The sequence below is a fragment of the Phacochoerus africanus genome, chromosome 2 (assembly GCF_016906955.1).
Source record: "Phacochoerus africanus isolate WHEZ1 chromosome 2, ROS_Pafr_v1, whole genome shotgun sequence".
Taxonomy (NCBI): Eukaryota; Metazoa; Chordata; class Mammalia; order Artiodactyla; family Suidae; genus Phacochoerus; species Phacochoerus africanus.
Genome location: NC_062545.1, coordinates 76334862 through 76361709, shown reverse-complemented (window position 1 = coordinate 76361709; position 26848 = coordinate 76334862). Strand labels below are relative to the sequence as shown.

General features: G+C 43.8%; 1 protein-coding gene across 2 annotated transcripts; it reads left to right on the top strand.

Annotated features, from left to right (window-relative positions):
- The first annotated feature begins 89 nt into the window (after positions 1-89).
- On the top strand, positions 90-26174 carry DDO (D-aspartate oxidase). Of its 2 annotated transcripts, none has more exons than XM_047762674.1 (5): positions 90-196; positions 2644-2819; positions 8052-8160; positions 13195-13371; positions 24720-26174. In XM_047762674.1, the coding sequence occupies exons 2-5, from the start codon at positions 2648-2650 to the stop codon at positions 25285-25287; spliced, it is 1026 nt and encodes a 341-aa protein (XP_047618630.1). In that variant the 5' UTR covers positions 90-196; positions 2644-2647; the 3' UTR covers positions 25288-26174. The 2 variants fall into 2 exon arrangements, with proteins under 2 accessions (XP_047618630.1, XP_047618628.1); XM_047762672.1 differs by lacking the exon at positions 90-196 and adding an exon at positions 7574-7713 and having other exon boundaries at positions 2758-2819.
- Positions 26175-26848: the final 674 nt, after the last annotated feature.

Sequence of the window (26848 nt, the reverse complement as noted above, 5' to 3'; positions counted from 1 at the left end):
GAGGAATAAGTGACAGAGACGCAGGCGTGAGGACCAATGGAAATTAAGGTTAGAAGAACTGTCCTTAATAAATTCCCCAATGGGAAGCAGTTTTGTTTTTCCTGCCTCTCAGGGAACTAGACCAGCCTCTCACTGGGAAAACAAGAGTTGGTGCCAGAGCCTTCCGTGGGTGCCAAGGCTGCGTTCTCAAAGACAGGTACTTGAATCCTCCTGCTTTGGGCTCAGGGGTGGTTCTGAGCCTACTCTGGGAATTTAGGAGCGTGTCCTAGTGGGATCAAGTGACAGTGGTTCACAGGTCTCCAGGCCAGAATGTACTCACCTTGCTGGGTCACTTTTCTCTTCCCCGGTAGCTGGATATTCTCAGCCACAGATTCCTTTCTCTCTCAACTTATTAGAGCTATTTTGAGAAAGTTGCTGGGGAGGGGAGGCCATTGTGAAATAAGAAAGCCGTAAGGGGATAGGTGCCTGCTTTCTTCGTGGCAGGGGACAGGCACAGGGCTGCGCTCCTCAGGGTGGCCACCCTCCACTGGTCTGCCCCTTGCCCTGCACCCTTCACTTCACTTCTCTCCCCCCCCCCTGGCAATCCTGCTCCTTCTCAGCTAGCCAGCCTACTGGGGAGCAGTCAGATAAACTTACGGCTGAGGAAATGTTTGTACGGCTTGAGAAATAGAAATAACAGACACAAAATCACAGTGGAGGACATTGAAGTATCTTTGTGCCGGAGACCATCAGAGCTGGAAGAGAGCCCTGGCAGCCGACCCTGTCACCCTTGCCCTGTGCACAGCAGAGGGAACCGCCTGCCCCCTCCTGAGGAAAAGTGAATTTTACGGGCAGGTGGCCATGATTTGTACCACATGACCTGATGCTCTGGCTGCCGCTGATTGGACAGGGAAGAGCAACTGTGCCAAGGGCAGCTTTACAGCCTGCCTTACCCCAATAAGCTGGCCTGGTGCTGGAGCTTTGTTCAGAAGGCAAAGTGATGACCAACTGGACCAATTGCATTTTCTCCATCTGGAGTTTCTACCTGAGACCTATTAAGGAAAGGTTAACAGCAGGGACCGAAGATAAGCAGGGACAGAATAGGGAACAGGGAAGCTGAGAGTGGACAGGGCTCAGGGGGTTCCTGCTGCTTGGAGGTGAGGCAGTAGAAAGGCATTGAGCCTTCGTCAACCCTCTGCTTCCCATCTTGGGTTCTAGTCTCAGGATGCCCAGCCCAGGCCTCTGAATATCTGTCCCCTGCATTTCCATATGAAGTCTTAGAAGAACCCCTCCTTATACGACAACCTCAGTGGGTCTCCCTTATTTACCACCCATAGGCGCTAATAAAGAATTTGTCTGGCTTGGGAGTTCTCATTATGGCTCAGTGGGTTATGAACCTGACTAGTATCTATAAGGATGTGGGTTCGATCCCTGGCCTCATTCAGTGAGTTAAGGATCCATGAGCATGGCCATGAGCTGTGGAGTAGGTCACAGATGCAGCTCTTATCCCATGTTGCTGTGGCTATGGCTGTGCTGTAGGTCAGCAGCTGCAGCTTCTACTCAACCCCCAGCCTGGGAACTTCCATATGCCACACCTGTGGCCCTGAAAAGCTAAAAAAAAAAAAAAAGAAAAGAAAAAAAAAAGAATTCATCTAGCTTGGTTTACAGATGAGGGAGTTGAGGGAGTTGAGGCAAGGAGACCAGGAGTCACTGCCCAGGGTATAGAATTAGAACTTGAGCCCATGAAGAAAGCCACATTCCTTATCTGGAAAGTCTGCTCTCAAAGGGTGAGGTTTCAGGACAGGGGTAGAGGGGGGGGGTGTGGGGGGGAGTCAGGGGGAGGATGGAGGGAAGGTTTTCACCCATTAGAGTGGGGAGCAGGAAAAGAGATGCCGAGTCTGGTTGCTTAGACTTTGTGTCACATTTTTATAATTAAAAACTAGTTTGTGATCAGTAAGAGCTGGGTTCTAAATTGCCTATGGGTCATGCCCTTCAGTGGCTGCTCCTCAGGAGGTTTCTGGAAGCAGCTCTGCTGCTCTGTTCATCCAGCTTACTTCATCAAACTTCCCTGGGCTGTGCCCATAGGGAAAGCGGTTTAGGAATGAGTAGAAATCTCCCTTCAAATGCAGACCTACTCACCTGGCCTATGTTCTAAAGGCAACTCCAGGCTGGTTTATGCTGATGTCTAAACTCCATGGAGACTTTTTTGCCTTTACTCTGACATTTAATGGGAAGAGAACTTAGAGGGAGCTCTCTCTCTTTTTTCCCCCTCCTTTTTTAGGGCCTCACCCATGGCATATGGAAGTTCCCAGGCTAGGGGTTGAATCTGAGCAGCAGCTGTCGGCCTACACCATAGCCACAGTAATGACAGATCTGAGCCACATCTGTGACCTACACCACAACTCATGGCAATGCTGGATCCTTAACCCACTTAGCAAGACCAGTGATTGAACCTGCATCTTCATGGACGCTATGTCCAGTTCGTAACCTCTGAGCCACAACGGGAACTCCAGGAGCTGTCTTTATCTCACAAGAAATGCTGGCAGGAAAGGTCATGTTTGGAGAGGCTACAAATCCAAGGAAATAACCCTCAGGGCCAGACTTTGTCCTGGATGGAATAATCTTTAAAACAAAGTATGTAGCTCACACTTTGCTTCCTCACAGGCCCATGGATACAGTACGGATTGCAGTTGTGGGGGCCGGTGTGATGGGGCTCTCCACTGCTGTGTGCATTTTCAAATTTGTACCAGGATGCTCCATTACAGTCATTTCAGACAAGTTCACTCCTGAGACTACAAGTGATGTGGCAGCCGGGATGCTTATTCCTCCTGTTTATCCAGGTGAGAGGGATTTTTGCTCCTCTGTCAGGTATGATAGATGTTAGAATGGTATTGTTGGAATTCTGTTGACAAAGACAACTGGATGTGAATATAAGTACAAGGTGAACCTTTAACATCTTGTTGGTTCATCTGTTAGGAAAGGCTTAATTATGCTACAGGACAAAAAGAACCTCCAAATCTTAGCAGCTTAAAAGCAAAGGTTTGTTTTTGCTCATGCCACATGTTGATTGAGCATCAGCAAGTTTACGATTCATCACCCAGGGACCTAAGCTGATGAAGTAGCCACAGTCCTGAATGTGGTCAGTACCTGTAGCTGAGGGGTGAGAGCTCTGGGGGGCAGAGTGGGGGTGGGGTCTTGCCTTGGTAATGAAAGCCTCTGGCTAGGAAGCAACAGTCATCACTTCTGATGACAGCTCATTGGCCAGTGCTAATTACACGCTCCCATCCCTCAGGAGGCCAGGAAGTGCAATTTTTTTTTTTTTTTTTGGTTTTTAGGGCCCCACCCTTGGCATATGGAAGTTCCCAGGCTAGGAGTCGAATCAGAGTTGTAGCTGCCGGTCTATACCACAGCCACAGCAATGTGGGATCCCAGCCACGTCTGTGGCATACAGCTCATGGCAATGCTGGATCCTTAACCCACTGAGTGAGGCCAGGAATCAAACCCACATCCTCCTGGATACTAGTCAGATTCGTTACAGCTGAGCCACAACAGGATCTCCAGGTAGTGCAATTTTATAAGGCTTCCAGAAGGCAGAAAGCCAGAGTATTTGATAAACAGCCCTAATGGCTACGACAGTTGGTAACTCTACTCCTAAGCCAACTTAAAAACCATTAGTCCATGGGGTTAATAGATGCAAACTATTGCCTTTGGAATGGAAAAGCAAAGAGATCCTGCTGTATAGCACTGGGAACTGTATCTAGTCTCTTATGATGGAGCATGATAATGTGAGAAAAAGAATGTGTACATGTATATGTAACTGGGTCACCTTGCTGTACAGTAGAAAATTGACAGAACACTGTAAACCAGCTATAATGGAAAAAATAAAAATCATTATAAATGAAAAAAATGAAATAAAATAAAAGCCATTAGTATATGGCAATCCCATCGTGGCTCAGTGGTTAAGGAACCTGACTAGTAATCATGAGGATGCAGGTTCGATCCCTGGCCTCGCTCAGTGTGTGAAGGATCCAGTGTTGCCATGAGCTGTGGTGTAGGTCACAGATGTGGCTCGGATCCTGCATTGCTGTGGCTGTGGTGTAGGCTGGCGGCTGCAGCTCCGATTTTCTACCACTAGCCTGGGAACCTCCATATGCCAAGGGTGTGGCCCTAAAAAGACAGAAGACAAAAAAACCCCTGAAAAACAAAAAACCATTAGTACATATTCAGGCCTAAAAATGCATTGATTTTCAAAAATTGTCCAGGCATCTTTTCCATTCTGTATTCTTCATATGAAATGGAGGAGGAAGTAGCATTAAATAGGAAACAAAATCACTTTGCAACTAGTGAAATTTATACTCACTGTCTCCTCTCCCTCATTTCCACTCTCTTTACTCCCCTTTTAGTTTTTATTTTTGTATCAAAGTTATACATGCACATAATTTAAGCAGCCAAATGGTTATAAATTATTACCAAAAAAACCCCAGCAGTCTGGATGAACATTGCCCTGTCCCTTTAATCTGGAAACTCAGGTTCTCGGTTCAAGATGCAATCTTTGAGTTAATTGCTGACTCTTACCTCCTGCTGTCTCTGCCTCTCTTTCTGGAATGGCTGTAATTTCGGGCCTCTTGGCTTCCCCCCCTCCTTTTTTTTTGTCTTTTTCTAGGGCCGAACCTCTGGCATATGCAGGTTCCCAGGCTAGGGGTCTAATCGGAGCTGTAGCCACCGGCCTGCACTACAGCCACAGCAACGCCAGATCTGAGCCAGCCGTGTCTACGACCTACACCACAGCTCATGGCAATGCCAGATCCCTAACCCACTGAGCAAGGCCAGGGATCTAACCTGAAACTTCATGGTTCTTCATTGGATTCGTTAACCTCTGTGCCACGACGGGGACTCCTCCCCTTCCTATTTCTATCTCTTTTTATTTTACTTTCTGGGAGGTTTTCTCCACATTATACCTTGCTGCTGTTGTATTTATTATTTCTAGTATAGCATTTTTAATATTCCAAAGCTCTTTTTTTTTGTTCTCTTAATTTCCCTTGCTACCACACACTCTTTGTGTTCTATAGTTGCAATATCTTATCTTTCTAAAAGCATCAGTAGTAGTTTTAGAAGTTTCTTTGCCCTGCATTGTTTCTGTTGTCTCCAAGTTGTGTTGCTGTTTGTTTGATGTGCTCATTTTTCAGGTTATAGGTTTTCCTTGACCATGTGGTATCTTTAACTGTCTGTTGACAATTAAGAGCAGGATGCTAAACAGCTGATGGGAATTTCCGAGCCCTTGTGTAGGACTTGTTTCCTCGAGACTCACGGGAGTGAGGTGGGAGTGCTATTTGGTTGGGGAAACTCTGATGTCCTTATGTTTGTCTTTGGTGATTCATGGTCTGTGGAGAAGAGGCTGAGGTTGGTGAAGACCTGGCTAGCAGCATTCTAGAAGGAGGGGGAGAAGAGGTCTGGGGTCTTAGCAACCAGTTGCCTGTGTTTCCTTTACAGTCTTGTTTTTACTATGATATCCCTGCCTTGCCTGTGCATGGTGTTTCCTGTCCAGAGACCCCGTGTTTCACTTAACAGAGAATAAACCCATCTCTCTTTTTTTTTTTGTCTTTCTGTCTTTACCAGGGCAACACCCGCAGCACATGGAGGTTCCCAGGCTAGGGGTCTAATCAGAGCTATAGCCACCAGCCTATACCACAGCCACAGCAACACAGGATCCCTAACCCACTGATCAAGGCCAGGGATCGAACCTGCAACCTCATGGTTCGTAGTCGGATTCATTAACCACTGAGCCATGCCAGGAACTCCAGAATAAACCCATCTTCTGCCAAGGTGGGAACAGGGGAGGGCAGTGGCCTTGGCATTACCATCTAGGAAATTTGCTTTGTCTGCATCGGTGATGCTGGTGTACTTCCTGGAAGCTGCCTTGTAGGAAACAAGCACAGGAGGCTGGTATGTTTGCAGGATGCACATTCACACGGGACACCTTTCTTGTGACCAGAGTCCTTGTGTCCATCTTTCAGGTGTACCCTTGCCTACATCAGGCCTGGGTGAGTGGTGAGGAGGCTGCCTGGTAGTCACGGAATCACCTTCAAAGACAGAAGCTCACCTGAGAGCTCACTCAGGCCACTGAGGGCCTGGCTCACCCTTTGGCTGGTGGCTGGGGCCCCCAGATCAGAGTCTTTCTCTTTGGTGCTCCTGGATAGACTTTGGTTTTCTCTTTGGGCTTTTTTTCAGACCAACCTCAATTCTGAAAGTCTTCTGTTCTTATAAATGTCCCTACTACATGAGGACAATACTGTCCCAGGGGTGGTTGTGAGGATTAAATGAGTTAATACATGTAAAGCATTTAGAACAGGGCCTGGGATGTAGGAAGTTCTATGTCAGCATTTGCTATTGTTATTACTGCTACTGTGGCTAGTTTTCTTTTACACAGCACTTGAGCATGAATTAGGTTACCAGGCTTGCTTCACCCACCGCTGAATTGGAATTAGGGGATGGCTTTTGCAGTGTGTGAGTAGCAGTTGCTATTTGTTTCTTAAGGTTTGGAATGGGAACAGGGAGATGCATATCGATACAGCCTCATCCACTGGCTTAGACTGTTTCCATATAACCCATGTAAAGTCAAACTTAGTTTTCTTGGCAGCTGATTATTTATTTCCTCATTTCTAAACCAGTAGACCCAGCCTGCATTTTTGAGACTGTGTTGAGTTCACATGGGCACATGTTTGAGGACAACAGCACAGACACACTATTAAAGAAATATTTATTGCCTCCTGAAAAGCGAATTGCTTTAAAACCTGCTACCGGAGTTCCTGCTGTGGCTCAGCAGAAACGAATCTGACTAGGAACCATAAGGTTGCGAGATCCAGCATTGCTGTGGCCCTGGAGTTAGGCTGGCGGCAACAGCTCTGATTAGACCCCTAGCCTGGGAATCTCCATATGCCGCAGGTGCGGCCCTAAAAAGACAGAAGACAAAGAAATAAAAATAAAACCTGCTACCTAAATGCCCTCATTCACCTGAAAGCAGGATGCCTCCAGGGGCCTTTTCATCTCTGTAGTGAACTCCAAGGACATGTCTCCAAGCAGAGCTGACCCAGGATCTTCTCTGCTTATCTCCCCCATCTCCTCTGCAGCTCCCCAAACAGTAATCCCTCAGGATTACTGTTCCCTAGTCCCTGGCCTGGACTCTCTCTCATGACCCTCCCCCAGGGATGGGATGGCCAAATACTTCATCCACAGTTGGATTTGTCTATGCCTCTGGGCTATGCTTGTTCTCTCTGCCTACACTGGACACTATTATTTTGGGTCTTGAACCCTGACCCTTATTTCCTGCCTGGCAGTCCTGGAACCCTTCCAGAACTGTCTGGGTCCAATCTCTTATGCTCTGGTAGGGATGCCTGGGGGGAAGGGAGCTCTGGTCACAGGATTCTGAGAGAGAGGTGGTGGTGGGCATGGTCCCTGCACATCCCTGGTAACCCCAGGAATGCTGCTTGGAGCTGGTCCATGATCCCATGGAGTGGAGGGGGATGGAGGTGATGCAGCCTTGGGTGGGCTGTAGGGAGCTCAGTTCCACAATGCAGGCCTTGTTTCCTTGCATCAGGAGGGTCAACAACCTGGGCTTCCTGCTGATGCACAGTCTGTTCTCTGATCTGATTGACCCGGGCTCTGCAGATCTCCCCTTGACTCCTGTCATGTTTTCAGCCCCAGGAAAGAGGCCCTGGATTCTTTCTCCTATTTCAGGTAACTCAACTATGGCCAGCTGGATGCCTCAGCCATGAACTTGGCTTAGATTGATTACGGGCATTTCAAGGGCCTCTGGAATAGTCTAGTGCAAAAGACCCCTTTCCAGGTAGCCCATATGTTAGATTTTGCCCTCATTGGTTGAATCGTTGATTAATCATTATACGAACTCACAAAACTCTGGTCACTGACAGGTCCTCCACTGAAATGTGGTACTTTATCTAATTATTCCTCCCTGCTTCCTTGGTTTTCCCCAGATTCTAGGCAGGAGCTTCCCTGAAGCACAGTCATTGTCATCACTTTCCTTTCTGTTCTGCTTTGCTTTTCTCCACAATCAGACACACCCATTCACAAGCAGAAGCAGTGGTTTAAAGACACCTTTGATCACCTGTTTGCAATCGCCAATTCTGCAGAAGCCGAAGATGCTGGTGTTCTCCTGGTGTCTGGGTAAGAAAGGAAATTTGAAATTATTTTAGAATTTAGAATGATCTTAACAGACTTTAGAGTTCAACAGAAAATAGTACCTAGTACCTACTGTGAGCAGAGGGCTGAACAAGATATGAGATGATTTAGTATATTTCAGGCTTTATAGCAAAGAACTCAAGAAAGACAAGTTATAGTATTGGACTTTTAAACAATAAACAACCATTATAGTTTCTCAGTGCAAATGCTATTTTGAGTTTTCTCAGGGATTATGCAGTGATTTATAAATACAGGTAAAAAAATATAGTAAACACCGAGTTTGTGTTGTATGAGGATGATGAGGCTGAAGGAAAGCAGATAGGTGTGATATTGGAATGTGTGCAAAGGCCCCAGGCATAGGCACATCTTATTTATTTGGTGCCCTGGGAGAATAAGCTGTTTCAAAAAAGTAAATTTCATAGGTCACTAAAGTTATCTCTTAAAGTGTCATTTGGGAAATTTTTTTTTTCTTTTTATTAAAGTATAGTTGATTTACAATGTGGTAGTTTCTGCTGTACAGCAAAGTGACCCAGTGACACATAATACATTCTTTTTCTCATATTATCCTCCATCATGTTCTATCATAAGAAATTGGATATAGTTGGGAAAAAATATTTCTGAAATGGTTAGCATACTTTTTAATTTCATTTATTATTATTTTTCAATGAATTTCATTACATTTATAGTTGTACAGTGACCATCACAACCCAATTTTATAGCATTTCAATCCCAAACCCCCAGCACATGCCCCTACCCTCGAATCTGTCTCCTTTGGAAACCCTAAGTTTTTCAAAGTCTGTAAGTCAGTATCTATTCTGCAGAGAAGTTCATTGCATCCTTTTTTTAGATTCCCCATGTAAGTGATAGCATTTGATGTTGGTGTCTCACTGTCTGACTGACTTCACTTAACATGATAATTTCTAGGTCCATCCATGTTGCTGCAAATGCCATTATGTCTTTCCTTTTAATGACCAAATAATATTCCATTGTGTACATGTACCACATCTTCTTTATCCACTCCTCTGTCAATGGACATTTAGGTTGTTTCCATGTCTTGGCTATTGTATATAGTGCTGCAATGAACATTGAAGTATGTGTGTCTTTTTGAGTCATGGTTTTCACTGGATAGATGCCCAGGAGTGGAATTGCTGGATCAATGTTAAATCTATTTTTACTTTTCTGAGGAACCTCCATACTGTTTTCCAGGTTAGCACACTTCTATTTGATTTTTAACATCTGATTTCAGAAGAAATGCAAAATAAAAGAGTTTAAAATAAATCCTACTAAACATTTCTAACACAAACTGGCACTTAGAATATGACAAAAATTAGTCTATATTTTCTTTCTTTCTTTCTTTTTTTCTTTTTGGTATTTTTAGGGCTGCACCTGCAGCTTATGGAGGTTCCCAGCCTAGGGGTTGAATCAGAGCTGTGGCCGCTGGCCTATACCACAGCCATAACAACACCAGATCTGAGCCATGTCTGCAACCTACACCACAGCTCACAGCAACACCGGATCCATAACCCACTGAGCAAGACCAGAGATCGAACCTGCTTCCTCATGGATGCTAGTCAGATTAGTTTCCACTGAGCCACAATGGGCACTCCTTTCTATATTTTCTTAAACAGGGATCACTATAAGCGTTCTGTTACTTTTAATTTATGATATAACACATATATTTTCTGTGTTATCCTATGTGCTAACACAACCAGGAGCTATAGCCTTCTGAAGAAGAGAGGGATGTCCGCCTTTTCTAAGTTCTCAAAACCACTGCATCTTTTGTTTAAAAAAAAATTATCCCATCTCATCTTTAGAGGTCAGGTTATCAGCTAACATTATCTGCTGGTGAATATACCTGCATCTAAGGCAGATTTTTACCCTTTTCCTCTTCTTGGCCTCCCTCACGATCACAAATACCAAAAGATGTTGGCATCACTGGTTTCCCAAAGTCCCTATCTAAAGGAGCAACATTACTTCTCTACCTTCTGAAGATGGATTAAAACTGTAACTACTGTCTCCAGAGCCAGCTGAAAAGCCACATAGAAACATTGTTCTTCGGTCACACATTGTTTTTGTCTAAACCCAATATTGACACAACCTTATTCACAAACATTGGTTCTAAGTAATTTTTGGAAACAGCTGTGTGCGAGATTCAAATATTCTTTCAAGAGCAAGGCTTTGCCACCATTGAGGATATTAAAAATAATGTACTATAAGCTATTCTAAAAAAGTCACTCATTTTCCTCATGTGAATTATTTTTATCCCACTTGCTTCCAAAAAGGATCAGAATCAGTCTAGTGACGATAAGGTCATAAATGTCCTGTGTACCTTGGCATAAGTGTAAGCCTTATTCATCTCTTCATTCCTTCAAAACAAATCACTCAGCATTCACCAGTATCAGTCACTTTCCTAGGAATTAGGGAAATATAAATGAGCAACTTACTATGTACTGCTTGGCAAATGCTCTCTCTCTCTATATATATATTTTTTAGTATTTTAATGATTTTTATTTTTTCATTATACTTGGTTTACACTGTTCTTTCAATTTTCTGCTGTACAGCAAAATGAGCCAGTCACACATACATATAGATATGCATTCTTTTTCTCACATTATCCTCCACCATGCTCCATCAATAAATATTTGTTTAGTGAAGACAGACATGGTCTTGCCTGCCTGTAGCTTATGTCCTGTAGGGAATGTCCTAAATTTAATGAGCTACAAATAAGATGTGAGTCATGGAGGGATAAACATGCTCTGGGAAGTTAGGAGAAGCCACCCAGGGAAAAGTGATGTTTCAGTGGAGACCAACTGTAATAGTGTAGCTTAGTCTGCTGACCTTATACAAGTGAAGGGGGCAGCATTCCAGGTAGAACCAATAGTACACGCATAGACCTGAATCTAGGGTGACTACAGCATGTGGGCAGGACTGAAAAAAGTCTAGGGTAAGGGGAAGCCATTGAAGGATTTTACACAGTGAAATAAGTGATCATATTTTCATTTCAAAAACATTCTATCTGCAGTGTGGAGAACAAATTTGTAGAAAGAGATGAGGGTGGGATATGTTAGGTGTTGATGCTCATGGGATAGATTAGAGAATAGATGGCTTTGAGAAATTCTTTCAGAGATTTGATGGGACTTGATAATTGATGGCATGTAGAGGGTAAGAGAGGAGAGATGGATGATTACTGCATTTCTGGAGTTAGCCCTGGGTGGCAGAGGAAAGAGGTAGTGAAAGAGCAGTGGGCATGGCATAAAAGTTTGAGACATGGAGTTCTGTCATGGCGCAGTGGTTAACGAATCCGACTGGGAACCATGAGGTTGCGGGTTCGATCCCTGCCCTTGCTCAGTGGGTTAACAATCCGGCGTTGCCATAAGCTGTGGTGTAGGTCGCAGACGCGGCTCAGATCCCACGTTGTTGTGGCTCTGATGTAGGCTGGCTCCTACGACTCCGATTCGACCCCTAGCCTGGGAACCTCCACATGCCACGGGAGCGGCCCAAGAAATGGCAAAAAGACAAAAAAAAAAAAAAGTTTGAGACATGGAGGTAGACCTACCCAGTAGGAGTAGGCAGCATGGATCTGGATCTGGTTTTGGAGCGTAGGAGAGAGAAGAGGGCTGGAGATGTAGCCTTCTGAGTGTTTGGCCTATAGATGATGGTAAAGACAGGGGAGAGGGCAATCTAGCCCAGGGAAAGTGTGCAGAATGAGACAGCAAGAGGGCCAGGGTAGAGACCTGCAACAAACAATATACCTTCCCCAGGAATTGAGTTCAATGAATTGCTTAGAGATATAAATTCCTGTATGTTAATGACCATATAATTAGCAACCAAGTGCATCACTCAAATGATTTTCCTTGCTATTTTAGAGCAGCCATGCTTTATAGCATTTATTCCTGTTGATGAAAAGAACCCAATACCTAAAAATTCAAACATACACTTATCAGCTCTTGGGAGGAGGATTATAGGTTTCTTGTTAACAACCTCATCACCCTCAACCATAACTGAATAACAGAGCTTCTCCCGACCACTCCTGGCTTCTCTTATCAAGAATTAACGTGATGAGCTACAGCTTAACTCATAATTCACGCCCCTGTCTCCTGTACCCCCACCAGCGCTTGTTCCAACTTAGATATTTTGTTCAGAATTGAGGCTGACCTTTAAACTTCGGATGGTTTGCTTACAGTTTATATAAAGCATTATCAAAACAGAAAAAAATTCCTTAAAAATGCATCATTAGGTGTTCCTGTTGTGGCTCAGCGGGTTAAGAACCCGACATCTTCTCTGTGAGGATGCAAGATTGACCCCTGGCCTTGCTCAGCGGGTTAAGGATCTTGCGTTGCCGTGAGCTGTAGTGTAGGAGACAGATGGGGCTCAGATAGCTGTGGCTGTGGTGTAGGCTGGCAGCTGCAGCTCTGATTTGACCCTTAGCCTGGGAACTTACATATGCCACAGGTGCAGCCCTAAAAAGAAAAAGAATGCATCATTATAAGTAAATGAAGAAAATATGGGCAAGAGCTTTTTAGAGAGAATTAAATTCAATCTTTAAAAGACATGCAACTTTTAAAACATCTCATTCCAACCCCCTCCCCAACACAAACATTTAAAATTTACTACCGAGTAATCTGAGCCCAAAAGAGAATAGCAGAATAGATTTTTTTTTTTCTCCTCTGTGTGGGTATATAGCAAGTGTCCTTTTTTTTTTTTTTTTGGCTTTTTAGGACTGCACCCAAGACATGTGGAGGTTCCCAGGCTAGGGGTCTAATTGGAGTTGTAGCTGCCCACCTGCACCACAACCACAGCAACACGTCTGCAATTTTCACCACAGCTCATGGCAATGCGCATCCTTAACCCAATGAACAAGGCCAGGGCAACCTCATGGCTCCTAGTTGGATTCATTTCCACTGCACCACGGCAGGAACTCCACAAGTGTGCCTTTTTAACTGCTTTAGAAAATGTTGCATGGGATTCACTACGAGTTTCACAATATCTCAGGAAAATTTTCTATTTATTGTGTTTGAGTTGGCAGATATTTCAGAGCGCTCCTACTGAAGAAGTGCCATTCTGGGCTGATGTGGTGCTGGGATTTCGAAAGATGACTAAGAATGAGCTGAAGAAATTCCCCCAGCATGTGTGTGGTCAGGCTTTTACAACCCTGAAGTGTGAAGGCCCTACCTACCTCCCCTGGTTGGAGAAAAGGTTGGTTGAAGTGGCTCTTCGCTGCTTTCTTTGTCTGTCAGAGCTGTAAATAACTTCAGAGCGTCTCATAAAATAGATACTGAACATTCTCTGCGGTCCTTCAGAGCTCTTGTGCACATTGTCTCATTGCTCATAAATGGCTGGGGCTTTGCAAAGTAATGAAGACACTACCTGTACCACAAAGAGTGTCACACCCAAGTGAGTAACACGTCCATCTGCTGCTTCCACTTTGCACCTTGGTGCACAATTTGGTCCCTCTCTGTCAGTAAGACCTCCTTAATGAAATAGTTTCTTAGTTTCCTCATTGGTAAAGTGAGACATTTGGAGGATACGCTTCCAGCTATAAAATGATATGATTGACTCTTGCTCTTTGGGTGAGAGAATCTTAGGCTTATTATAAATGACTTTTGAAATATTTTCCTCATTAAAGAAAATAACTCCATTATTTTGTTTTAAACAAGAACTCTAAAACAGAGGACTTATCTAAATTAGGTAATTGCTTCCTCACCAAGTTCAGCCCCCAATTTCATGAACTTGCATTTTGGCTTGGTTTTTAGGACTTTCTGTTTCCAGTTGGTTAGGAAACACATCAAAAGCAATAAATCTCTCTTGAGTTTTGTCTGGAGATTGCATGCATGTTGAGGGTTGTGAAACTTGGGCCCTTTTAATCCCCAAATCAGTGTATTTGGTAGATGAATAGGAACAGTGCAAATTATTGTTTAAATGTTGGACAAGTGACTTGAGCTAACCAGTGGCAACAATGACTTGGTCCCATATGTGGGATAATTAATTGATATAGTTAATTAATTCCATAATTCTTCGTTGAACTTCTATGTATATCTGGACTGTGCTAGAAGCTTGTCAAAAAGGAAGGAAAAATATGATCATTTTTCTTAAGGAATTCGTAGTCTATTGGCAGTTATGGTGTATGTGTGTGTGTATTGATATACATATTAATTAACAATTACAGGAGTTCCCGTCATGGCTCAGTGGTTAATGAACCCGACTAAGAACCATGAGGTTGCAGGTTCGATCCCTGGCCTTGCTTAGTGGGTTAAGGATTCAGCGTTGCTGTGAGCTGTGGTGTGGGTCACAGACACGGCTCGGATCTGGCATTGCTGTGGCTCTGGCATAGGCCGGCAGCTATAGCTCCGATTAGACCCTTAGCCTGGGAACTTCTATGTTGCGGGAGCAGCCTAGAAAAGGCAAAAAGACAAAAAATAAAAAATATAAAAAAATAAAAAAAGTAAACAATTATAGTAACATGTACTGTGGAGGTTAAATACAGACGTAAGAGGATGGAATGGGAGCACAGAGGAGGGAGTCTAAGTCTGGCAGACATGTGTTCAGGGGCATCATGATATATTTTTGTAGCTTTATAAGCACTTGTCTCACTTTTACCTCTTAGCAATTTATCCGGGACATTTTTCTTTTTTGAGTTCCAGTTTCATAAAACCCACAGTTTCATGCCTTGTTCACTGGACCACAAACCCCTGTGTGTATGCTAAATTTAAACCACTGTTATATCAGCTGATAAATGAACACTTGAGACATCATATGATGGAGTTACCCATCAGCCAACATTCCAGTCTCAGGGCATCACCATCTTTTCTGAGTGTCAAGCTTATGTCGTGCTGCCTTTTTCTCCTTATATCATAAAAATGCCTGGAAAAAGAACATGGAAAGTGCTAATGCTATTGATTGTTGAGGTATCATATATTTTATCTTAAAATTCAAATAGGTGGAAATTATTAGGCAACGCCAAAGTGGCAGAGCTTGATACACATATTTTACTCAGGCTGCCCTCAGTCATTTTCACATGAAAAACATACATTATCTGAGCAATTTGTACTGCCTGCTTCTCAAGTATCACCTTCTAGCAAACAGGCCCCTTATTTCCATAATAACCTTATTTTCAGGTCTAATCTCTAACTGTGGGATGAAGGCCTGGAAAAAATCCCTATACCCTCTCATTAGTTGGGAGCCTGCTGTCAGCATTTTACTTTACTTAAAATAACCCTGAGCAAGTGGTACTTTGTGCCAGTGGGAGCCACCTCCTGACTGCAATACCATCGGGCCTGATGACCAGCCAGCGAGGGTTCGTGCCTTGGAGCATCTGCTTCCTGTCAGTTTTTATGGGACAGAGTCAAGGAGAAGAGGCCTGAGGGGCTGCTCATGTCCCCAGAGAGTCCTGGGGAGGTCTTTTTAGGTCCGTTTGTTGGATATCCACGTCCACCATAAGAGTGGGTGGGGCCCCGAGTGACTCAGGCAGACAGTACACACAGTCTACTGCAGGGAAGCCAAGAGGAGACCCTTGTCCTAGCAGCGCCCCTTGCAGGACCCCCCTTGTCCTAGCAGCGCCCCCTGCAGGACTCCTAGGACTGTGACACTTCATGTCTCCTCCTGCCCCCGGGCGGGGCCAGCACATATAGCGTGTGGGGAAGGGCTCTTCTCTGTTAAGATTAGATGTCTTTAAAAAAAAATAATAATAAATAAATAAATAAATAAATAATAAGTTGGTTAATAATGAAAAAAAAAAAAATTAGCTGTCGTCCCTTCCTTCAGGGCCTGCCATCTGACCGGAAGGCCCATGTGGAGGAGGAAGAGGTTCACACGTCCTTTTCCTCCTGAGGAAGGCTTTGTAGAGCTGGGACTCCTCTAAGCCCAAAGCAGGCCTCTCGGGTTAAAGATTTCAGGCCAGGTGGGAGGCGGGGCAGCGTCTTGGTGAGGGCATGGCACCCCTGGGGCTCACTCTGTAGGCTGCCACCCACTCTCCACTACGGGGAGGACCAGCTGGGGAGCCACACAATCCCTGTTTGTTCCTCACACCCAGGCTCTGTTATGCCACCTCCTACTCCCCTTCTACATAGTGTGAGTGTTCAGCCTACAGTGTTCTAACTCAAAACGAGCATCTCACTCTGCAAGCCAGGCAACAAGGCCTTCAATCTGAGTTCCATCTTTCTGAAATAATGTTCATTTCCAGGAGATTAAAAAAAAAAAGTTTTTAACCACAAGTTAGATTGTTAGCATTTTTCAAAGAACAGAAGGAATCATCCCCCAGTTTATTAATTATATCCAAAATACCCTCATCCCCCTCTCAAAAAAAAAAAAAAAGAAAAGAACATATCCGATAATACTCAGAACAAACAAACAGACAAAACCCTTTGAGGTTTAATCAGCTGTGCAGATCATGTTTTATATCTTTGGCCAAAGGAGTCATATTCTGCTGCTTTGTACTTGTCCTTCCAGGAAATGTATCATAGAGCCAGTAAGTCAACTGAACCCGTCTCTTCTCCAGGCATCTTACCTAAATAAATAATCTGAACTAGAGTAGGCTTGTCCTGCCTTGGGTGACATGCAGACTGCTGGGTGCCTGTTTTGGTGCTGGGGGCCCTATAATTTTGGTGCCCTGCATTATTCTGTGGCCCTGATAAGGCCCCAGACTGACCATAGGACTGACCACACTGAGCTTCTCTCCCTGCACTTTTCTTCCCACTCATCTAATAAGTCCTCTCAGTTACTTTCCCTGGGAGAGTCCCAGTCTCTCATCTCCTATAGTTTCTGTTCTGCTGCTTGGCCTGACTCACAGAAGTACCTATGCTGCTTCCTTGGTGGCTGGACAGAAAGGTGAGTTGTGCATCAGGCATGTGATGGTTTGTCCCTGCCTTACAAATGTCCAACTTGCAAAGGTCCCTGCCTTTGCACAGCAGAGCTCCTGCTCCCCCATGCCCAATCCACCCTGTGCCCACTGGAGAGTCCCTCCTCCTTGCAGAGTCTGCCCTGGCCCCGAACCAGAGGAGCAGTGGGCAAATGCTGGCCTCAGGCAATTGTCTAATGTGAGCGCCCCTTTTCTCCCTGGTTATGCAAGGACAAGGTGAGAGGGCACTGGCCAGGAAGGTGGAAAATGAGGGTGTTTGTTTTTTTCTGATGATGGTAAGGTTAGTAGGGAATAGATGGAGGCTGCTTGTGGTGCAATGGCTCTAAGACAATTGCAGAGGGAGCATGGCTACTCCCTTCTGGACCACTCTGCCCATAGAACCCCCAGGCCTCATCCACACCTCCTTCCCCAAAGCGATTAGAAGCTGCTCTGCTCCTGAACAGGGCTTAGACTGACTAATACAAATTTGTGGAAAGGACAAAGCAGAGATGGATCTTCTGAGAAGAGGGAAATGGAATGCAACTTATTTTATTAGAATATACATTGCAATGGAATGAAGGAGCAGTATGGTCATTCTATGAGGTAATATTGTTGAGTTAAAATTAGGCTATATATATATACAGAGAGAGAATTACATAGATAATTATTTAGCTGCTATCTAAACTTACAATACATTAAAAAAATTCTGACAATGAGAAGCTATTTTAGGTATAACTATATTTAAGTGTCACTAGGAATAAATGGTAGATTTCCCCTCCCCCCCGAATCTACATGCATAGCATTATTTGCCAACTAAGATTTTCAATTAGTTTTCTTCTTTGTTTTTTTTTTCTTCTCATTTTCAGACAAATAGACTGGAAATAGATAACTTTTTTTTTTTTTTTTTTTTTTTTAGGGCTGCACCTGCAGCATATGGAGGTTCCCAGGCTAGGGGTCGAATTGGAGCTGCAGCTGTTGGCCTACATACCACAGCTCACGGCAACGCCAGATCCATAACCCACTGAGCGAGGCCAGGGATCAAACCTGCAGCCTCATGGTTCCTGGTGGAATTTGTTTCTGCTGCGCCACAGTGGGAACTCTGCAAGGATTAATTTTTTAAATTGACTATGTCTGTTATTACGTACATACTACACAATAATTTGACCACATCTAATAAGTTCTTTATGTAAAGTATCATGGAGAGCCTGCTCTCCCCTCTAGGTCCTTGACCACCATCCTGTCCTGGCTGTCCTTGCATCTCTCCACATCTTTAAAAATGGCATCCTACCTCTTCCCTGTTTCTCTCCTCACACAGTGATGTAAAACATCAATGCTGTTTTCTTCATTCCTACAAGCTTTAAACTGTAGATGCGTCCCACAGTCACTGGTCTTTCCTGGAGTCAGAGTGGAACTGGGTTGGGCTCCATGCAGAGGTTGAGAGAGACATTGGATCCCTAGTTCTGACCCCCAGACATCACCCCAGCCCTGCTCAGGCCCCAGTCTCCTCCCTTCTTCCTGAACTCGTCCCCTGGCCCCCACCCTCTGACTAGGACATGCCAGCCAGTCTGAGAAGCCAGTTGAGGAAGGGCAGTGTGCCATCCCCTCCCCCTCCACTCTCCTTGGCTGGGACACAGATTTTCTAAAAGCAGTCTGCTCTGTGGGAAAGCATCTTCACACAGTCACCTTATGTTATCACCCCAACGTTGTCTTAGATCCTTAGAGGAGATTTTTTTTTTTTTTGCTTTATATTTGTATAACCCAGAGACCTATTTGGATAATATTCCCAGAAAAAAGGTACCAGCTGTTAAAAATGTTAACAATGGAGTGCTAACATGTCTGACTTAGCCGGAAAGAAGTGACTTAGATTTTTTTTTTTTTTTTGTCTTTTGTCTTTATAGGGCTGCACCTGCAGCATATGAAGGTTCTCAGGCTAGGGGTCTAATTGGAGCTGTTGCTGCCGGCCTACACCACAGCCACAGCAATGCCAGATCCTTAACCCACTGAGCGAGGCCAGGGATCGAACCCACAACCTTGTGGTTCCTAGTTGGATTTGTTTCTGCTGCGCCATGATGGAAACTCCTCACTTAGACATTGTGAATGACAAAACGAAAAATTTTTTTCTAGCTTCTACTCATTAGGTTCCCCACACAATTAGGGTCTAAATTCCCATCAGCGCATTCCAGGCATGCTTGGGTTTCAGGGCAGTATCTTGGCTCTGCTGCCCTCCTTGTTCTGTCTCCGCTGGGCTGCACCCCCTTTCTGTACTGCTGTCCACTCCAAGGTCCATTCCTCCCTCCTGTAACTCTTGCCACCCAGGAGCTGTCAGACAGCTCACCAGAGACCTGCCTTTCCCCTGCACTTTGCCCCCACCTTACACCAGAACCCGTTCCTCCCCATTTAGGACTGGTGGGATTCTCTCTCACGAGGTGTGGGCTGTGGCAGGTAGTGGGAGGTGGGGTGCAGGAATTGTCTCCAGTCCCCAGAGAAGGGAGGGGCAAAGAGGACTCTCCTTTGCCCCTTGGAGGTGGAGTGTGTAACTGTGTGTGTGTAAAAAGTGCAAATACCCATCCTTCTCAGGGGCATGGCTGGCTCAGTCTCCCTCCTTTACTAAAACTCTCAGTGAGTTGAAAGAAGTGGACTGAAGACAACACCAACCCCAACCCCCCTCCGCCGTGTTTATTCATCAGGCTGATATAGTCCTGCAGAGGGCTGACTCTTAGACCTGGTAAAAATATTCACTCTACAGTTTTAAGGTCATGACCAGAGGACAGGGGGATGGGGCTCTTTAGTGAGCACAGCTTCTGAGTTACCCCATCCCCATTTTCTCATGGGAAATTGGGGCACCAGTGTTCTCACTGTCCAGGATGAGGTCTTGCTCAGTTGCAGGAAGCTGCAAGAGGAAAGTCGCCATGCTTTTTATACCCCAGCCATGTCACTAAAAACCTCCAGAAGAACTACCTCATATGGTCATAAAGGCAACTTATAGGCATCTGGTCAGCCAGTTAAACATTCAGCTTCCAGGTACAGTTTTCTCCTGAGCTTCCTAATGCTGTCCTGGTGCATTGTCTACAGGGTGTACAACAATGACTGGGGATGACCGGTGCTTGGGCAAGCTCAGTAAGTTTCCTCCTGGGGTAAGAGGCCTGGGAGGGAGCCAGTAGCCCATCACCATGATAATTTAAGAAGTCTCTAGGCAAGCAGTGGACTTTCATCAATAGCTTCACCAGCAGAGCACCCTTGAAATGGAAAAGAAGGACTTTTGCTTTTATTGAGTTCTTACATACTTGCTGTAAAAACCATGTGAGCTTGGCAGTCTTATCCCTACAGTTAGAGCTGAGGAGACAAGCTCAATGAGTTTGAGAAATTCACTTAAATCCTAAGGCTAGTAAATTCCCTTATGTCTCTGAATCAGAAAAATTCTAATTAGGATGGTTGGAACACACAACATAATGTTTAAAGATTAACACATGGAATCCACAATCTATGAAGAGCGAAGCCAAGATAATGTTCAGATAATGATTAATTAGAAACATTTAAAACAATCCAAATATCATGCTTAGAGGCTATAAAACATAATTAAACCTAAGAGATACATGGGTGTTGGGGGCAGGCATATGAGATACTGGGTCTTGCATTTTACAGTAGCATAGCATATCCCTGAATCCTTTTTTTTCTCTCATAAATTTTTTTTAATTGAACAACTGTAATGTGTTGTGCACTGTTCCAGACTATTTCCAGATGTTGTCTCATTTCTTATTTGCAAGGAGCCTAGGCGATCAGTATTATTATCTCTGAATTATAGACGGAGGATTAAAGTTTAGAGAACTTGAGTCAGTTGACCAAGGTCAGATGATTGGTAAAGGGCAGGGCCCCCTATACTCTTTTAAACAGTCTTTGTATTAACTCTTTTCAAGATTATAAACACTGCAACAGATGGTCAATATTAACACAAAATTCCATTTTACTTTTCTTCTATGCTAGTGTTAGAAAAAAAACTTTACATAGTTATTTTACCTTTAAGAACACCCATCTTTTATCCTAAGATTTATTATATATTTTATTATTTTAAAATTGTTATTTTAAAAGTTATTTATAGTATGTTTTAATAACATACTTTAAGCTCCCAACCTATTTATTCCACTAAAAGAGCTGAAGACTTGTGGCTATAAAATGGGCTACATTAAATACTTTTAACTTCTGTGAATTATTTTACTTAGAAAAAGCGCAAACCAGGCAGTAGCTCCAGCTTCATTCTCTTTCAATCACTTTTGGTTACACCAGGAAGGAATCCATTGACTTTATAGGTCCTGATCAGCCTTAACATGGGGATGGTAGCCAGAATCTTTGTTTTGCTTTCCTCTTCTTAGGTAAACAGCACATTGCCTTCCATGGATTTTCAGAATAACAGGCAAAGTTGCAGAGATTAAACGTGCCACTACTTAGAATTTGGGTTCTGTTATTTGGAGCATTGGTGCTTTAAGTGACAGCTTGTGCGTAACAGTCCATGAACTACCTGTTCACATGGTCTCAGAGCAAGGGGAGGCCTTTGAATTCTCTTGGCCTAGCATTGATTGGCACACACAGTTCCAGCCCTTAGAAAATGTTTGTTGAATAATAAATGACTCTGATCTAGAGGTTTCAAGTGGTTCTTGTTTGGTGGAGATACCTCAGAGGCTGGGGGTAGGGGGTGGGGCGCAGAAACTGTGGACCTGCCCAGGTTGCCCCCCACCCCTCAACAGCAGCTTACCCTTCAGCCAGATGACAAGAAGCTGGAGACCCAGGGATATAATCCTGTGCTGTTCTTTTACAGAATAGCCATCTGAGATGTTGTGGTCAGGGATGATGATGCAGTTAAAAGTAGCAATGGGCTTTTTTCATTCTCATCAACTTGCAACATTTTCTAGAAATGGGTACCAGGGTCAGAGGAGAGCCACCTTCTCACTGATCTTAATACAAGGCTCAGTTGAACATCTCAACCAGGGAGTAGGTATAGAAAACTAAAATTTCTTCAAAGCATTCTTCCTTGCTAGGATAAAATCAATTGTCACACCAAACCATTGTTTACCTTTTTCTCAGACACCTCTTACTTATGTCCTGGAAGTTTCTGTCTTATGCTTCTCTTTAGCATGAAACCTGTCTTTTTTTTTTTAATTTAAGTATAATTGATTTACAATGTTATGTTAATTTCTGCTGTTAATACTAATCACAGCAATGTGATTCAGTTATACATATATACACGTTCTTTTTCATATTCTCTTTTATGAATATAGTTCCCTGTGCTATACAATAAGACTTTGTTGTTTATCCATTCTATATTTACTAGTTTGCATCTGCTAACTCTGCACTCCTATTTTTTCCCTCCCGACCCACCCTCAACCTTGGCAACCATGATTCTGTTACATCTGTAATCCTATATCTCTTTATCTGGCATTGAAGCCAAATGGTGCTCAGGGCTGCTGGCATGACCACTTCTGCTTTCTCAGGCATGGGTAGGGTACCAGCACTCTGCATTTGTGGTGTCAGCCCTTCCAAGATTCTCCTTAGAACAGGCTTAAAATGCGGCAGTTGTAAAGAGATGATGCCAGTGTGGTGCTGCTCCGTATCTGCCAGGGTTCTCCAGAGAAACAAATAGAAAAAAAATGATATCTAAAGAGATTTATTTTAAGGAACTGGTTCACACTGTCATGGAGGCTGACAAGTCCTGAGAGCTGCAGGGTGAGTTGGCAAGCTGGAGGCCCAAGAGAGCCAATGGTGTAGTTCCAGTCTGAAGGCTGGCACGCTGCAGACCCAGGAAGAGCCAATGTTTTAGTTTGAGTCTGAAGACAGGAAAAAGCCCATGTCCCAGTTTGAAGGCAGTCCGGCAGAAGGAGAATCAGCCTTTTTTTCTATTTAGACCTTCGGCTGGTTGCATGAGGCCCACATGAAGGAGGGCAATCTACTTTACAATTTAAGCATTTTTTTTTTTTACAATGTAAGTATTAATTGTATCCAAAAGTACCTTCACAGAAACACCCAGAATAAAGTTTTGCTAAATATCTGGGTGCCCCATGGCCCAGTTAAGCCACGATATAGAATTCATCCTCATCTACCCAAACCAGGATTTCATATTGTCTTTAGTAGTGGCCAACATTTATGTCAAGTCCACTAGGTATTGGGCACTGAGCTGGGTCATAGGTGTAGTAAGAAGCATAAGACATAGTCTCTTCCCTTGAGAAATGTATCATTTATTGCATCGGCCCCCTAGAATTTGTTGTGCTCCTATCTTGTCAAGCACCATCACGCCCACCATTTCATTTGAACTTCATAGTCATCTCTGAAGCAGGCAAGGGAGGGGTCATCTCCATGACACAGATGAGGAAACTGAGGGTCAGAGAAATGAGATGAGTTGGCCAAGACCCCAAAGCTAAAGCGAGGTGACTGAGACCTAAACCCATGCATTCCAATTCTACCTCTCCTCTCATTTGGAACTTACTTCGTCTTGCCAAGTATTTACCCTTCTGTCTCCAGCTCCTTTGTCAGTCTTGGGGAAGAATACAATGCCTCTAAGCAGGACCTTGCATGTAGGCATTTAACCTGCATCTGTTGTACAGAGTTGCTGACAGTCTTTCTTACATCACGTTTCCTATATTCTACAAGTGAGCTATGAATAAGATTATAGGATCTGGGAGTTATTGTTTAATAGGTATATATTTCAGTTTTGCCAGATGAAAAAAGTTCTGGAGATGGATGATAGCAGTGGTTATGCAAAAATGTGAATGTGTACAACTTAATGCCATTGAACTGTATGCTTTAAAATGGTCCAAATGGTATATTTTGTGTTAAGTGTATTTTACTACTATTATAAAAAGATTACAGGACCTAGATTAGACATTTCATTATTAATGTATTTGGTTTGAAAAATTATTATCAATTACAACTATTATGTAGTCCCTTGGCTGCAAATATTTTGTGTTCCTCTCATGCTGACATCCCTGTGGTAGGCATAAGGGGGGGGTTCAGATGAGCCCTGTTTCAACCACCTTGTTAGGGAAACCAGAGTGATACAAAAGAACACACAAGAATTAATAAAATAAGACAAAGTGTCCAAGGCAGTAAATTTAAGGGCTAAATAAATGGTATAAAAAAATGGTTGGGTATTTAAAATACCAGGTTAACCTGATATCTGTTTAGCATATAGAATGACATAGGAACTCCATTAAACGTAAGTGAAGCATATAGTTTGCTTTGTTTTGATTTTTTTTTTCTTTTTAGGACCACACCCACAGCAATGGAAGTTCTCAGGCTGGGCGTCCAATCAGAGCTGCAGCTGCCAGTCTACACCACAGCACAAGCAACACGAGATCCAAGCCACATCTGTCACTTCGACCTACACCACAGCTCATGGCAACACCAGATCCTTAACCCACTGAGTGAGGCCAGGGATCCAACCCGAATCCTCATGGATTTGCTACTGCTATGTCACAACAGAAACTCCCTGTTTTGAATTTTTGAAATAGGCTTTTTTTTAGGTTCAACTTTCAGGATCCCGGGTTTCCAAGGATATGAGGCAATCAGTTAGAATCTGGCCTGCTTGGGCCCAGGGAGCTCTGGAGGTATTTGCTCATTGAAGATTACCTCGGTTTTGTCTTTGACTTCCTGTCTGTCACTTCTGTAAGGAGTGGAGCAGGAAGCTGCTAAGGCTCACCCTATGGTCTCTCCTTCTCCTCCACAGGGTGAAAGGAAGTGGGGGCCTGGTACTCACCCGACGAGTAGAAGACCTGTGGGAGCTTTACCCATCTTTCAACATTGTCGTCAACTGCTCAGGCCTTGGAAGCAAGCAGCTTGTAGGAGACATGGAGATTTTCCCTGTGAGGGGCCAAGTGCTCAAAGTACAGGCTCCCTGGGTGAAGCACTTTATCCGAGATGGGAGTGGGCTGACTTATATTTACCCTGGTATAGCCAACGTCACCCTGGGTGGAACTAGGCAAAAAGGAGACTGGAATCTGTCCCCAAATGCAGAAATCAGCAAACAGATTCTTTCCCGATGCTGCGCCCTCGAGCCCTCTCTCCGTGGAGCCTGTGACATAAGGGAGAAGGTGGGCTTGAGGCCCTCTAGGCCAGGCGTGCGGTTGGAGAAAGAGCTCTTGGTCCAGGGCAGTCGGAGGCTGCCTGTGGTCCATAACTATGGTCACGGAAGTGGGGGCATTTCCATGCACTGGGGCACTGCTCTGGAGGCTGCCAGGCTGGTGAGCGAGTGTGTCCAAGCTCTCAGGACCCCTGCTCCCAAATCAAAGCTGTAGATGACATGAAACAACAGCAGATGGCCCCAGAATATTAATCAGCATATCATCTAAGCAGCAGAAGAGATTCAAATAACTTTCCCACTGAGGGAAAGTTTAATTAGACATGACTTTGTTTTCAAAATTAGAATGGATGCGATATGTATCAATAAACTTGACTAGTACTAATCTAATTTAGTACTAGACTCAAGTGTAGTACTAATGACATAGGGCATTAAGCTCTATTTTTGTTAAAAATACTTTTTATAAAGTAAGATTTCTTTTATATCTCATGTCTAAGGGTCTATGCTAATTCCCACGGATGAAGGATTCTGACATTTTTTTGGGCTGATACATCCATAGGAGGAGATAATATATGGAAAGCACTTCACTCACTGTCAGTTGCAGAGCTGCCCATGAGGCTCATAAGTTGTAGTCAAGTGAACACTATAATCACTTGAAATTACACCTTTGATCATAAAATTCATGCTTGTTCTGTTTAGTGGAAGACAAAGCATGACTGCTGCTAGTACTAGTGGTACCCTCTACTTCCTCTCAGCTGGTACTGATGGCAGAAGACAGGGATGATGTGGTCTACGGATGCAGCATCAACTCAGTAGCTGTCTGGGGTCAATCACCTAAGGGTCATGCTTTCCATTACCACAAATGATTGAGAGCTGGCTTACTGGATGGTTGATTTTGCCTAAGCATTTTTGAAGATTAAATAGCATGTGTAGCCAAAGAGCTAATTTGCTAATTAAGATGGAACTATCACTCTGAATGAAATATAACCAAAGAGTTTTCTGCAAGTTGTTAAAAAGTACTGGGGAGGCGTGGAAATGGGTCTCATGATAAAATGAGCCTGGGAATTGCTGAATTAATAAATCTAATCTGGTTTTTTGACTTAAGCTTTGATCTATGTGTATTATGAATACTCAGGAGGGTTTTTAGCTGAGTGAATGGTGAAAGGAGATGCTTCATTCATTAAAGTAAGGAAGGTTGGGAGAAATATATGTAATCCTAATTTTTTGTTTTTTGTCTTTTTGTCTTTTCTAGGGCCCCTCTCACAGCATATGGAGATTCCCAGGCTAGAAGTCTAATCGGATCTGTAGCCACTGGCCTACACCACAGCTCACAGCAACACCGGATCCTTAACCCACTGAACAAGGCCAGGGATCGAACCCACAACCTCATGGTTCTCAGTCAGATTCATTAACCACTGCGCCACGATGGGAACTCCATGTAATCCTAATTTTAATTTTGGGGGGCTGTGGCTTATGTTTAGTAATAATAAGTTTTATTTTAGACACCTTAGGGGGAAGATATGGGGTTGGCAAAGAGAATGGGAAAGAGAAAGCCTCCAGGACAGCTCCATTCTTGCCATTTTGTTCATTGAATTTTTGCATACGATTTTGTTTGAAGAGAGCATTGTGCTGGGTGAGAGAAAGATGGAGAAGGGCATGTAGGCCAGTGTACCAGAAGATCTACATCATCCTTCGCAGTATTAAATTTCCCAAGTGAAATCAGCGGTGGAGTCTTTTCTATAGAATTCCACCAGGGGGTGTTGTTGTATTGAATTCAG

Excerpts from the sequence above, each read along its gene's own strand:
- DDO (XM_047762674.1), top strand. The coding sequence starts at position 2,648 with ATGGATACAGTACGGATTGCAGTTGTGGGGGCCGGTGTGATGGGGCTC. Across the intron at positions 2,820-8,051 it reads TATTCCTCCTGTTTATCCAG|ACACACCCATTCACAAGCAG; the intron begins GTGAGAGGGATT and ends CTCCACAATCAG. Across the intron at positions 8,161-13,194 it reads GGTGTTCTCCTGGTGTCTGG|TTGGCAGATATTTCAGAGCG; the intron begins GTAAGAAAGGAA and ends ATTGTGTTTGAG.